The 14,144-nt window shown below is 38.4% G+C and overlaps 1 protein-coding gene across 1 annotated transcript; it reads left to right on the forward strand.

Annotated features, from left to right (window-relative positions):
- Nucleotides 1–1,899: 1,899 nt before the first annotated feature.
- On the forward strand, nucleotides 1,900–9,846 carry LOC306768607 (putative global transcription activator SNF2L2; the record flags this gene model as incomplete). Its single annotated transcript, XM_079257015.1, has 7 exons — nucleotides 1,900–1,972; nucleotides 2,129–2,169; nucleotides 3,834–4,063; nucleotides 6,703–6,808; nucleotides 9,146–9,247; nucleotides 9,398–9,542; nucleotides 9,713–9,846. The coding sequence occupies 7 exons, from the start codon at nucleotides 1,900–1,902 to the stop codon at nucleotides 9,844–9,846; spliced, it is 831 nt and encodes a 276-aa protein (XP_079113141.1).
- Between the last annotated feature and the right edge of the window lie 4,298 nt (nucleotides 9,847–14,144).

Below are 14,144 nucleotides of genomic sequence, written 5' to 3' on the forward strand. Positions count from 1 at the left end.
TCTTTTCAACATATACTAATTTATAAATAATTTGTTATTATAATCACAGAACTGCAATTAAAGAGTTATCTACTCTCTGTGGCTCAGAGTATTTGCTTATTTTTGCTTTAGAAGCAACACTTTACAGTCATTGTATTATCTCCTAATCAGGCCAATTCAGAAACAAGTTTGGGGGGAGGGTGCGAGTATTAAAGTTCAACATCTTAGACTGAAACTAAAAGGCTCCTTAACAAAAAAAAAAAAGGAAAAAAAAGACACTGTATTATGAAACCTTGTTGTAAACTAAATGTTAATTAAATATTTTTTTATGTTAAAATCTTGTTTTGGGTGACGCCTGCTTCACTGGATTTTGGTGCCAGAAAGGAAAAGTTCAAAGAAAAATCTTAAGAAGATTTGATCTTAGAGTGGATAGTTACTAGTTTAAGGTTTGGCTTGGCATTGGAGTGGATTCAGAGGGAAGCTGGTCACATGTGGCACCATAACCAATGTTTTATTTGGTCACACACAGGTTTGGATGAATTTCTCAGTCACCAATTTATTGCATCAGTTTTTTTTCTTGTTTTATTTTGTTTAGCTTTTGTGACTGTGCAGGGTTGTCTGTGATCACAGCCAGCAGCTCGGAGTAATTTTGTGAAGTGAAAAGTGAATTTGAACAATAATTCACTAGAAAGCCAGAAATCGGTGCTAATGCCAGCATTGCTTTCTGCTTGGGTGAGTAAACAGGCCAGTGTTTGCTCACACAGTCACTGTTACAACAATGTTATAGAGCAATAATGTGTATACAGCTTGCCCTGCTGCTCCCATTGACCAGACACAGATCAATATTATGTTCACAACTTTTTTTTGTTTGTTTACAGCTCATAAGGTGCAAAGCAAAAAGTCTTGTTTCAATGTGGAGTGGACGGTTGTGAGCTTCTGCGTTTTGAGTTAATTTCTTCTGTAGTATTACAGTCATGTCAGGACAAATAGCCTTTACAAGCCAGAAAACTGGCTATGGATGGTGCAACTCATATGATTCATGCTTGTGTATGTGTGTGTGTGTCTCCCACTGAGTTCCATTTGGAGAAGCTCAGGTTCTGTATCTTTGCCAAGTTCCTTTATTATACAGAGAAGACTCTTTCTTGATCATCCTTTTGTAAAACTGTCCTTGCTGAAGTTATTCAAAAGGCCCGAAAATATTTAATCTAAATATGTCAAACTTTATTTTTATAAAGCAAACAATGTTAAGTTTTTTTTTCAGTGAAGATAATGTGGTATAATATCCATCCAGGAAAAAAAATCTTTGATGTTTTATACTTTCATACTACACATATTCAAAGCTGTTTTATTATGTAAAGCACTGTCCACTACTTTTGTATGAAAAGTGATTTATAAATAAAGTTTGATTTGGCCCTTCAAAAACAACATGTAGCAGAACTTTTTACTCAGTTTCTTGCATGTGAGTTCCTGTGGTGTGAGCTCTTGCATGTGTTGTTTTCCAGCAACATGTTGGAAAAAGAAAACTAATTGATTCACACAAACCAGATGTGCTTGAAAATCAGCCCAAACTTGGACAAAAAAAAAAAAAAAAAAGTTTTCCTACTATTGTTTCAGCTGAAGCTCAATATTGCAGATTTTTCTTCTTGTTTTGGCAGAAGGTTAAATGGTAATTTGAGCCCATGTTTATGCATTAATAGCTGGGACTTTTGGGGCAAACGTGTTCACACTGTGAACTATGATTGTCCGCGTTTCCACTTCTCTCATCCCTGCAGCACTTTCACAGAAAAACAAAACAAAACAAGGAGACGTCGCGTCGAAAATGCAGAGCAAAATGTAAATAAGTTAAAAATGGAGCCGACAACTTTAACAGCGGGGTAAGGAAGAGAGAAAAAACGTCTGGCAAGAGTCGATATTAAAAACATGCAGAGGGAGACAAGCTCGGGGCCTTCCAGAGTCAGGAAAAAGACTTCGGAGAGCTGCAGACAGGAGATGGGTATGGCATTTCAATCTTTTTCCCCCCAGCCCATTGATTTGTATATGAAAAAATAGCGCTTTTCTCCCCCCTTCTGGGCTCTGCTTCTGAGTGATCAGCTGATGAAGAGACTAGCAGCACGCCGCTATGCTGGTTTGCTAATTCTCTCCCCCACAGCTGCAGCCGATCCTGGGAGGCAGCCTGCAGACTGCAGCCAGGTAAATATCCTCCTCCATGTCTTTCTTTCTGCTCCGGCTCCGGATTCAGCCAGGGTACATCGCATGGGAAGAGAGAGGAAGAGATGGATAAAAACGTGTGTGTGTGTGTGTGTTTGTGTGTGTGCGCGCGCGCCAGGAAAAGAGAGCGGGCGTCTGGGTTTATTTCTCGTGTGTATATGTGTGTGCGCGCAAGCGTGCGTGTGTGCGAGAGAGGGAGTGTGTAGGTGTGTAAAAGATGAGAGGGAATCTTTGCCAGATTAGTCAGGGAAGAGGCAGGCTTGTTAGGAGATTGCACACGCATGGAGCATCACATGCACACTGACACCCTTCCAGTCTCACACACACACACACACACACACACACACACACACACACACTTACACACACATGCACATGCACGGTCAATCAAGACAGTTCTCAGCTGGGTTATGCATCCTTGAGGATTTCCCCGCTGTCCCTCCAGTATTGTGCTGGAAGGATTTCAGCCCCCCCTCAGAGAGAGCAGCGGGGCTTTCAGAGTCTGCGTTTGAGCTGATGGTTGATGAGCAGGGTCGCTATTGTTGCTGCTCATGTTGTTGTTGTCTCCCTCCAACTCACTTCTCTGCCATGTCTGTTGAATGGACGTGCAGGCGTTGTGTTCGCTACCGTCTCGCCATTAGTCGCAATGTTATGGTTCCTCAGCAAGAAATCCGCACTCTGGGCTGCATATCAGCTTCATGCCATCTCTTGCTCTATACAGTTGCATGTTGTGTTGTATGATCTGAAAGCTGATGTGACCCCCCCCCCCCCCCCCCCCTCCTCTCCTGCATGATGCTGTATGACTGATGCATCAGTATGCTGTTTGGACTGAGGTTGCATGCCTTCTCTGCTTTTTTCCTCCTTTCTCCAGCTGAGCCTGTGCTGCAAAAGCTGCTTTTCTTTTTTTTTTCTTTTTCTTTTTCTTTTTTTTTTTTTGCTGCAAGCATACTCATGTTTCTGGCCTCTAATTGCCTTTGTGGAAAATACAGTGCTTGCTGCAGATATTCTAAACAAAAAGGGAGCGATGGAAATGGCTGAAAATAGCTCCTCGTTCAATAACACTCATTTTGTGCATGGAGCGGAGAACAAACCGGCAACAATGGTTATTATTTATGACGTTACGGCATCTTAGACTGAAAGAACCTCAAATGCATCCACATTCAGTTGTGCACAAAGAAGATCAGCATAAACTTAATAATCGTCTGGCATCAAAGCCTTCAGACAAAATAATCCGTCCTAAATTTGCAGAGACAGTGCAGCAGTTGGGTCACTCCGGTCCATGTATTCAGATGTGGCTTTAAAAAAAAAAAATCTCATTTCATTTGCATACATAATCATACCCTGTGCTTTTAGGTGTTTGAACTCCTGCCAGCACTCTTAATTAGATGGAGGCTTGGGTGTTTTAATTTCAGGTTTTTAGACATAAAATTTGTTGCCATCTGTCTTTAAAATCAATTTTTTTTTCAAGCAATTTAATAAAATTTTGAACTTTTATCCTTGGAGTATTAGCTCAGCAACAAAAAAAAATGTCAGGTGTCAGAAACATGTTTGCTTTATTCATATCATGGTTCATCAAACTTACTTTGTCTGTATGCATTTGTTTAAGTTTGATAGACTTCCACACCCATTGCTCCCTCTCCCTGCAGTCTGAGGCAAGAGAGAACGGTTCCTTTGAGGACATGGAAGAAGATATTGGTCTGAAGAAGCGAAAAGGTGATCATCATGGAGAAAAAGAGCTGCAGGCGGGCCAAGAAACGGGGGAAAAGGTCAAAAGGAAGCGAGGACGCCCACCGGCTGAGAAACTTCCTCCAAATCCGCCTGAACTCACCAGAACTCTGAACACACTGGTGGATATGGTAATCAACTACAAGGATGGGTGAGAGCCATCAAAATGTTTTTGTGTTCATGTCATGATACTGGTGTGTAGTTGTTGTTAGGGCTGGGTATTCACATCCAAACTGAAGGGAGATTAAACCAGTCACTGCTTTTTTATTTATCATATTTTCTGCCATTGCTTAACCCTTAATACTCCTCTGAGCTTGTGGAAAGGACCAAAAAATGCTTGTGGTCCGATGAGATATGCCCTCCAGTGCAGCTGTCAATGATGGATGTTTTTGCTTGAATCTTTGCCATCAGTCACTATAATGCAGCTCACTCTGGCTGAGCTCAAGAAGCTAACTTGATCATGACAGAATATTTCCCTTCTTCACCTTGAAAAGTCCTGAGCTGTTTTTGCAGAGTGTTTTTTGTTTGGCCTGAGCTTGCAAGGAGATTTTTTTTCTTGATTATGCAGAAAGGGTTTTGTGAATTTCCACCTTTGTGGTCCTCTGTGGAGACCCTGGCATTTTATGTCACTCTCCCAGACTGGTAATTTGGTTTGGTTTCTAATGTTCAAGCTAGTTGTCTTATTCATTTATGTATTTTTACAGCCCAAGAATGATGTGTTTTCCTACTTGCATTGAGACCTTATATGTTTCAGTTTATAGCACAGCTTTCAAATATCAGTGTCACTCATGAACCAACTTAAGAGCTTTCACATACTTGATTAATTAATTTGATTTGATTCATAAGACAATGAAAAAATAACCCTGAAAACCGATTGAGAGTCCCTAACATTTAGGCGTCTGGAAAAAAAAGGTTCATTCATATCAAAGAGTTGTAATTCCTAAATAGTTTCTCCAGTTTGAATGAGAATAAAAAAATCTTCAATATTATTGGCATACTGATATCATTGGCCAATATCAACATTAAAATACAGTATCGGAAATGATCAATTTTTATTTTTTTAATGATACGTTTACACAACATGCACATATTACGTATCAAGCTCTTCAGCTAAGTCTCAACTAACTTAAAATGAAAAAAATATATTTATTTATTTTATTTAAACTTTATTACAGACTCATGGTCCACTCTAAGAAACTAAAAACAAATACACAGACAACTAAAGACCTCTAAACTTTTAAGAGGCAGTCATACCAGTGCTTCCAAAACACAGATGAGTATCTAACATCACTGTATACAGGACTGGAACAATACAAAATCACATTATTAACAGAGTCATTCAAACGATTTATGAATTTGAACATCAAATTCCTCAGGATAGCAGGCAAAGTATTTACCCGGCTAGACACAAAAAGGTCACTAGCGCTGGTCCATCTTGGCTTTTTTAGGAAAAGCCTCAGTGCATCATTGTATGCCACCACAAGTCTTTTATAGCTGGCCTTTTTATAGCTCACCCAAAGATGTGCCGTGTACAGAGATGAACAAAATGCTTTAAACAGAGTCAGTTTCACCTCTACAGAGCAACAGGAGAATTTTCGAACAAGAATGTTTGCTTGAGCATATAGAAGCCGGCACTGGCGATACATGTCCTCATCATCCGACAGACAGTCTGTTATGATGTGACCGAGGTATTTGACAGTATCACATTCTTTTACAGTAGCCCCAGACAATGTAAAAACAGGGAACTTTAATGTCTTGTCCTCCTTAGTTCGACAAAACATGATGACACTTTTAGCAGGGTTGTATTGTATATCATGTTGTTCTCCATACACAGAACACACATTCAGCAACTGCTGGAGTCCGGCTGAGCTAGGGCTGAGCACCACCAGGTCATCAGCGTACATGAGGTGATTAATTAAAGCACCTCCAACCATACATCCAGTTCTGCACATACTCAACTGATTAGACAGGTCATTCATATATAAGATGTCATGCATAGTTTTCCAGATACTTTTGTTTATTTGGAACAGTTCACTCCAAAAGTATCAATATGGGTTGATATCTGTATCAGTTGATGTTGGTATCAGTTAACATCGGTACTGGGAATTAAGATTTGGACAAAACTGGTATATCAGATATCGGTATAAAAGCCAGTATCAAACATCCCTAATGGGAAAACTCTCAAATTTAAGTTGAATGTCTGTATTATTCCATTTTATTTTCCATGTTATTTCAAGATTTTTAACCAGTAATATTTTTCTCATCACTCCACATAATAGACTTCTTTCTACACATATCAAACATACTGTTCGTATATAAAAGTTTTCAGTGTTTTATTAACATGACTTCATCTTGTTATTCCAAATTATTTATTTATTTTTTGCTGTACAAATATTTATTTTACATATTACTACTATAAAGTAGTTAATCGTGCAAAAAGATCAAATTTTTCTGCACAGAAGTTCTGATCAAAATCTAAAGCTTACTTTCACAAATGCCTGATTTATGCTGGAACATAAAAAATACAACAGAGCTCTCCAGCCTCACACATAACCTCATTTGAAGGTCAAAACCAGTTTCTCTTAATTCAGTCAATCAATGTCATCAAACTGGAACTGTGGCACTTCTATGAAAAGGCCAAATGAAACTTTTTCTGCAGATGTGGGTGACATCATCAGATTAAAAGACCTTATGAAATACCACTATGACCTGTAAATGTCAACCACATCCTGGCACTCAAGTGTTTCTTGATAAAAGGAGACTATGTCAAACTTAACGCTGTGCTTGCAGGTTGGGGCGACAGATCAGTAAAGGCTTTGTGCAGCTTCCCTCTAAAAAGGAAGTACCTGAATATTACGAGCTGATCCGAAAGCCTGTGGACTTCAGAAGGATCAGAGTATGTGTCACTCAGCTCTCTCAGCTCTTACACACACACACACACACACACACACACACACACACACACACACACATCTCATTGTTGTCTTGTCTGCTAAGATAAAATCAAATGAAGGAAGATGAAACCACGTTCCCATGCAAACAAGTCTTTTTAGGTAAATATTGATTGTTACATTATTTTAAGTTGTCTTTACACATTATACCATCACAAAAAAGGAGATTTATACAGCAGCTGGACAGATAGAAAACATGATATTTTATATTAAATAAATACTGTAAGAATCACAACCCTACATATATAGTACACATATACATATACACTGCGGACACCCTGTACTCGATTCTCTAATCACAATGTGTTGTGTTTCTTCTTACTAATCTGTGCATCTATTGTGGGGAAATTTACAGCGCAAGAGCAGCAAAAACACACAATGGAAAAAACAGCCAGAAATGCAAGGCATAGAATAAAATAAGAGATAACATTTTTAAAAAAAGAATATAAAAATATGTAAAGAAGTAAATAATTTCAACTATAAGTATACCTGTACATAGTACAGAAGGGAGTGTGTTTATAATATACATACCAGAAATACATAATTTTTCTTGTACAAAATTAGTGCAAAGACAGTGAAAAGGCACACAAGTGTAATGTCATTGCACAGAGACCAGTTATAAGTCTGTTAACGTGTGACCTTTGTGACTCAAAAAGAAAATGAATCGCTCGAGCGGGAGTGTTTAACTTACAACCCGCTGGATCACTGGATGAATTTGGTCGAAATGAAAATGACATAGACGATATTAAATGCAATTCTAAAAGTCTACAAGTCAGGCTGCATTTTTTTTAATGTATTTTAAATCCTTCTTAATTAGTAAATCTCCCTTCAGTTAGTATAATGAGGCAAGAGCAGGTGGTCAAGATTACTACACAAATATAGAATGGACAGGAATGTATGTTTAAAATAACTTTTAGTTCTTGAAAAGTTACTTTTATGATTTTAATGTGAAATCCTGTATCGTTGACACGTGTTAATACACGTTTTATTATTTGCCTTAATTTCTCAAGAAATATCAGTTCGTTCATAATGTTTTCTAAAAAAAAAAAAAGAAAAAAGAAAAAAGTAATTAAATATAAGCAGATTAATGGTGTACTTGTGTCTTTTTGCACTAAAACAAATTGAAATCTCTTTAGGTTATGTAATTATTCTAGTCCACTTGGGCTCACATTGTGCTGTGTGTGATTTTGACACCCCTGTGTTAGACTGCAAATATCTGAGGCCTTACCAACTGTTAAATATTTGGATAACTTGCTGGAATCTGATGTCATACTAGCAAACCAAAAACCAAAGTATGTAAAACTTCTCTGTGAAACATAATACAAGTCAGAAGATAAGGTTAAATGAGAAGACACCACATGACAGCAAAATGCCTTATATCTGGAAATGACAGTTACTTCAGTGACTGCAGAGATAAACGGGAATAATGGCAACCCAGGATCAATCAACACAGTTAATTAAAAGTTCATTGCAGCTTAATACAATAGAGGATCTGCCATTCTCATTTCTTATTATTATTATCTTTTCCATCAATGCTTGAAAATCATAAAAAGCTGCAAAGTTCACAAGAAGATGGTAGGAATCTATAGACGAATGTTATCATCTCCGAAAAATCATCTTTTACATTTTTAGTCTGTATGGAGGACACCCAATATCCACCCGCCAGCCTGATTCCAACAGCAAAGTATGGAGAATGCTCTCTTATTGTGTGGGTGATTATATCATTGCCGTCTTTTGATCCTGTTGCTGCCTTCATGTATTTGTCAGTTTTAGGTCGCCGACTATTTCTCAACAGACAAAAATGCGCAGATTTATACCTCTAAAACTGTTAAAAATTGACACAAAGAGCACAGCTGTGATGGGAACACTTGTGTTAGGCTTTGCAGTCACAAGATCCTCAAATATTTAAACAATCTGGTGTGTGTTTTGGAGCAACGGTTAAGGAAATTCTCCTTCATATCTGCAAGAGCTGATCCGGGTTCTGATTGAAGAATGAGTCAAAATTATCAAAGCTAATGTCCAAAACTAGTTTCACTCTCTTCCTTCATGTGGTTATTGTTTTCTAATAAATGGTCAAACAGATTTTTGATATGGTATTTTTATTACTGTATCCAGGTGATAGCTAACTGTATTAAATGCATATGCAGTGTATTTGGAAGTGAATATTTTGTGTTCTGTTCCTTTTTTTCTGGCTAAAACCTCATTTTTTTGTTTGGTTAATTATGATTGATTCTATAACTTATCAAAGTCAGCTTACATTTTATAACCCTGTGCTATTACAGGAGCGTGTACGTAATCACAAGTACAGAAGTGTTGGGGATTTGGAAAAGGATATTTTTCTCCTGTGTCACAATGCTCAGACTTATAACCTGGAGGGATCTCAGGTAAGCCTGAAGGAATTCTGTCTTTTATGGGCCTAAAAATATGTTTCACAGTTTTCATTCTGTTTCCGTAGCTGTAAATTATTATGAATTATTTATGAGGCATATAACTCATGCTCTGATTTGTGTGTGTGTGCTCATTGGCTGCTGCAGATCTATGAGGATTCAATCGTCATTAAATCTGTTTTTGAGAGTGCAAGACAGAGAATTGTGACAGACGAAGAAGAGAAAGAGTCAGTTCGCGCCAGTCACAGCGATAATGGCGGTAGAGCTGAAGACCAATTTGTTCCATCTGCAGGTGAGAGCTGTGTTTTTACAAAGCCAAATGAAGACAATTGTTTTTTCTTGACTTGAAAGGGACATCTTTCAAATGTTTGCTTCGCTGGTTGTTCTTGCAGTAACGTCATAAAGATGACTGTTACGTGTTTTTTGCATGAGATTCATCTTGTTTTCTCTTTTTTAAACTAGTGAAACCATTCCCAGTACAGATAAAGAAGATGGCTAAGGAGGAGAGAAGCAGAAACACCATGACAAAGAGGCTTCACAGTGATTTAAACAGCGATGAGGATCCTGAGGATAACATCACAAAGGATGAGGGTTGAACTGAAGGACCATTCCTTTTTTTTTTTTGTATTCTTGCTCGTTTCTAATCTCTCCCACATCCCTTTTCATTTCTTTCTTTTCTTAAATCAAAAGAAAGGTCATTAAAAATAAAGGTGGAAGGACCATTCAAAGAGAGAGGCACTCACAAAACATCTTCTCCTTTCAGATGACTCAAACCCTTCAAAAACACATCTTGCTGCACAAAGTGCTTTTCCTGACATTAAGCTGGTCTTTTTCCAATGATTATAGTTTACGTTTTATCTGCTTTACTCTCTGTGATTGCTTCTGCAGATATTATGGAAAACAAGACTTTCACTGACTGTTTTTAATAAGTATACTTGATTGTATGAAATGCCTTCATATGTCTTTGGAGCATGATATTTACTCCGCGCCCTCAGATGACACAGTTGATGCGTTTAGGGCTGCAGCGTTGAAGCACACGGGAAGGTCTTTTTAGAGAATTTAAGAGCAATTGATCATTGTACATTTGTTTAAAATCTCTCCTTGTGATTTTAGCGATAATGCATCTTTTATTATTAAAAAATAAATAAATAAATAGTGGAAGTATGAAGTCAAAGCCACTTTGCAGAAACTCGTACTGACGGTATGCATTGTCTGTTTCTGATACTTGATGGAATCCGTTTTGGTCTTACCAAGGATACTTACGTTGAACATTTATATCCCTTGTGCTACAGTATATTCACATATTGTATAGTTTGTGTGAGAAGTAACTCTTTTCATTTACACCCCCAGTTCTTGGGGAAGATGGAAGACATTGTTACGACAATCCCTTGAAACATGTATCACTTGCAAAATAAATTTTACCAAAAAGTTCCACTGGTTGGTTGTAATACTGTTGGGTATGCAATTGTATTAGTACTTATAGTACTTTGCTGTTGAAATTGAATAACTAGCTTAACTATTTTCAGCTTGGATGTTCGCAGGAGGTTTAAATTTCCTTTCAAATGTAAAAGCTGCATAGAAACTGTCCTTATGTTAATCCTCCAGTAGGTGGTGCAAGAAAATTGTCTTAATCTCTCAAGTTATGGTGCATGCACAAACACTCTGCTTACTTTTTAATGCAGTGGTTATTGAACATGTTGTATGTTTATATTTCTGTAACAGCTGCAGATAAATAATATGACTGAGATGCAGCTTTTTACAAATGATACATAATGACTTAAGTTAAACAACACAGCATCAAAAGTCCAGTAAAAAGATGCAAATATCATTGATTTTCTAAACCGCTTAATCCAATTCAGGGTTGCGGGGCAGCTGGAGCCTATCCCAGCTGGCTTTGGGTGACAGGCAGGGTACACCCTGGACAGCTTGCCAGTCCATCGCAGGGCCACACAGAGAGACAAACAACCACTCACACTCATTCCTAGGGGCCATTTAGAGTAACCAATTAACCTAACATGCATGTCTTTGGATGATGGGAGGAAGCTGGAGTACCTGGAGAGAACCCACGCATACACGGGGAGAACATGCAAACTCCACACAGAAAGGCCACTGACCAAACCCCTCCCTAGCCAAGGATCAAACCAGTGACCTTCTTGCTGTGAGGCCACAGTGCTAACCACTGTGCCACTGTGCAGCTGCGAATATCATTCATTTATATTTAAATTTGACAGATGTTTCAGTACAATCAAAGTAATGATTGTCAAAATGTAAAATTCCTGATATTTATCAGGAATCACTAAAAACTGACCTTTTGTAGATGCTGCACTTTATCTAAATACTTGTAAACGCCAGTGTGGACCAGAGTGTTTATGAAATAGATATGCATCTACAAACTGCACAAGCTTCAATAGCCTATGACATCTATGCTCAATCCCTCAAATATTGTTCTCTGATGTTTATATTTTGATGATCATTCCTCTCAAAATATTCTTCAAGCCTTCTTTTACATCATATCTCACTGTAAGCGCTGCAGTCAATCTGTGCACATTCAATCAGCTATCCCTGAAAGGTTTTTACTTTTCTTCAGCTGGAGATGCAAAATGGTTGGAAATTTAGTGGGACTGCTATTGAGGACCACAAACCTTTGCAAGCCAAACTGAAAACTACTCTACACACTCAATTTAGTAAAGAACTGCAGTACTTAGTCTATGTTGCCATTTTAAAAGCCTGTCTGAACAAACGAGGCAGGTAATGATCAAAACCAGGGTCATGAAACAAACATAAGACATGAACAACATGAAAATGACTTCATTTTGATGGACAGAAGTCATGCATTTTTACGAGCCACCCAATGCAATTTTGAAGCGAAGTGTTTTACTGTGAGGTTTTTTTTTCATAATCTGACGAGCGCGGTCTGCAAAGTGCAAACACTTAATCAAAAAAAACATTCACCCATCCAACATTTTCTATTTCTGTTTAATCCAGTTCAGGATTATGTTCTGGCTGGAGCTATTTGCAAGAGGCAGGAACATCCTGGACACGTTACCAGTGGTCGAAAACACGCAGAAGACATTCAGACTTGATATAGCTAATGTGGGATTTTAACCTTTGGGCACTTTTTGCAATCATCCAACACACAAAAATGTATAGATTTTATTTGTTTAACATTTTCTATTTTATTGCTGGTAAACTGTTTTCTGTTTTTGTTGGATTTTTACAAGAATACTGTGATATTATGTCCTCACAAGCAAAAGTTAATTTCATTCCTCTTCTTCAAACGCCAACATAAAACTATAATGTTGCCCAGATAATGATTAAAGATTAACATAGCTTTAAAGAAAGAGTCTACATGTGTTTTTGTTTTTTTTTTGGACTAAATCACGTCTGCCCTTACTTGCCCTCAAAAACATAATTTGTTTCACCTGTCTAACGTGGTTCATATACCACATACCTAACCAAGAAAAGCACTTAGATTTTCGCAGTTTGCTTAATACATCAGATAACCTTGAAAGTTGGCCTGCGTTTAGTGTCTTTGGTGTTCCATCAGTAATATTAGATCTGTCACAGAATGGCAGTGATGTGTTCCCAAATGCAGGCTGGAAGCCACAGCAGAACACTGTGATTTTATTCAAATGAAACCAAGGGACAACAGGAAGACTACCACAATTCACTACCAAACAAGAACTGAAACCAAGTGGTAATATACACAGAGAACACAACAAGACACAGGTGAATTGAATGAAGTAAATAGAACCAAGTGAGCTCATGAACAGGAAAGTGAAGCTGAACCAAATACAGAGAGGAGGATAACTACAAAATAAAACAGGAAAGCAGACTTAAACATGACCCCAAACCAAAACCATGACAAGATCAGCAATATAAGATAATTATTTATTAAACATTACAATTCCAGAAAATGTTTAACCTAAAATGCTCTAAGATCACATGCTACATCAAGGACCTTTATGTTTGCAGGATGTCTGATACATATATATATATATATACATACATATATATATATGCAGTTTTCTGGACAGAAACGCCTGATGTCACACCAGGTTTCTGTTGGAGCCACTTCTCCAGTGTGGGGGACACAACCCCCAATGCACCTATCCCTTAGAGTACTACTGTTGCTTTCACCCTCCAGGCCTTCTCCAGTTTTCTTTGAGGCCTTGGTACTTCTCCAGTTTCTCATGCTCCTTTTTCCTGATATTTCCATCTTTAGGGATGGATACATCGATTACTACAGCTTTCCTCTGCTGCTTATCTATGATCACTATGTCCGGTTGGTTGGCCACCACCATTTTATATGTCTGGATCTGGAAGTCCCAGAGGATCTTAGCCTTCTCATTCTCCACCACCTTGGGGCGAGTTTCCCTCTGGGACTTAAGGGTTTCCAGTCCATATTCTGCACAGGTGCTCCATGTATTCATTGCCTGCCAGTATCTTGCACCTTGCTGTGAGGTGCTGGATTGTTTCAGGGGCTCCTTTGAATAGTCTGCACCTGGGATCCTGCATGGTGTGGTAGATCTGCCCCTCTATCACTCTGGTGCTCAAGGCCTGCTCCTGTGCTACCATTATTAGTGACTCTGTGCTGTCCTTCAGTCCAGCCTTCTCCAGCCATTGATGCCATTGAGTCCCCGACCTCCTTCTTTGAGCTTAGTGTATAATTAGTGGACACTAGACTTGGCGTGGAACCCTCCATGCATGGTGAGCAGCTTCCGTGTTTTGACATCCGTGGTCTGAGCTTCCTCTTGTGACCAGCTTATTATCCCAGCAGGGTATCTGATCACTGGCAGGGCATAGCAGTTAACTGCCCGGATCTTGTTCTTGCCATTGAGCTGACTTCTCAGTACTTGCCTTACTTGTTCCAGGTATTTAGCTGAGACAGCTT

The sequence above is a fragment of the Telmatherina bonti genome (genome assembly GCF_933228915.1).
Source record: "Telmatherina bonti genome assembly, chromosome: 17".
NCBI lineage: Eukaryota > Metazoa > Chordata > Actinopteri > Atheriniformes > Telmatherinidae > Telmatherina > Telmatherina bonti.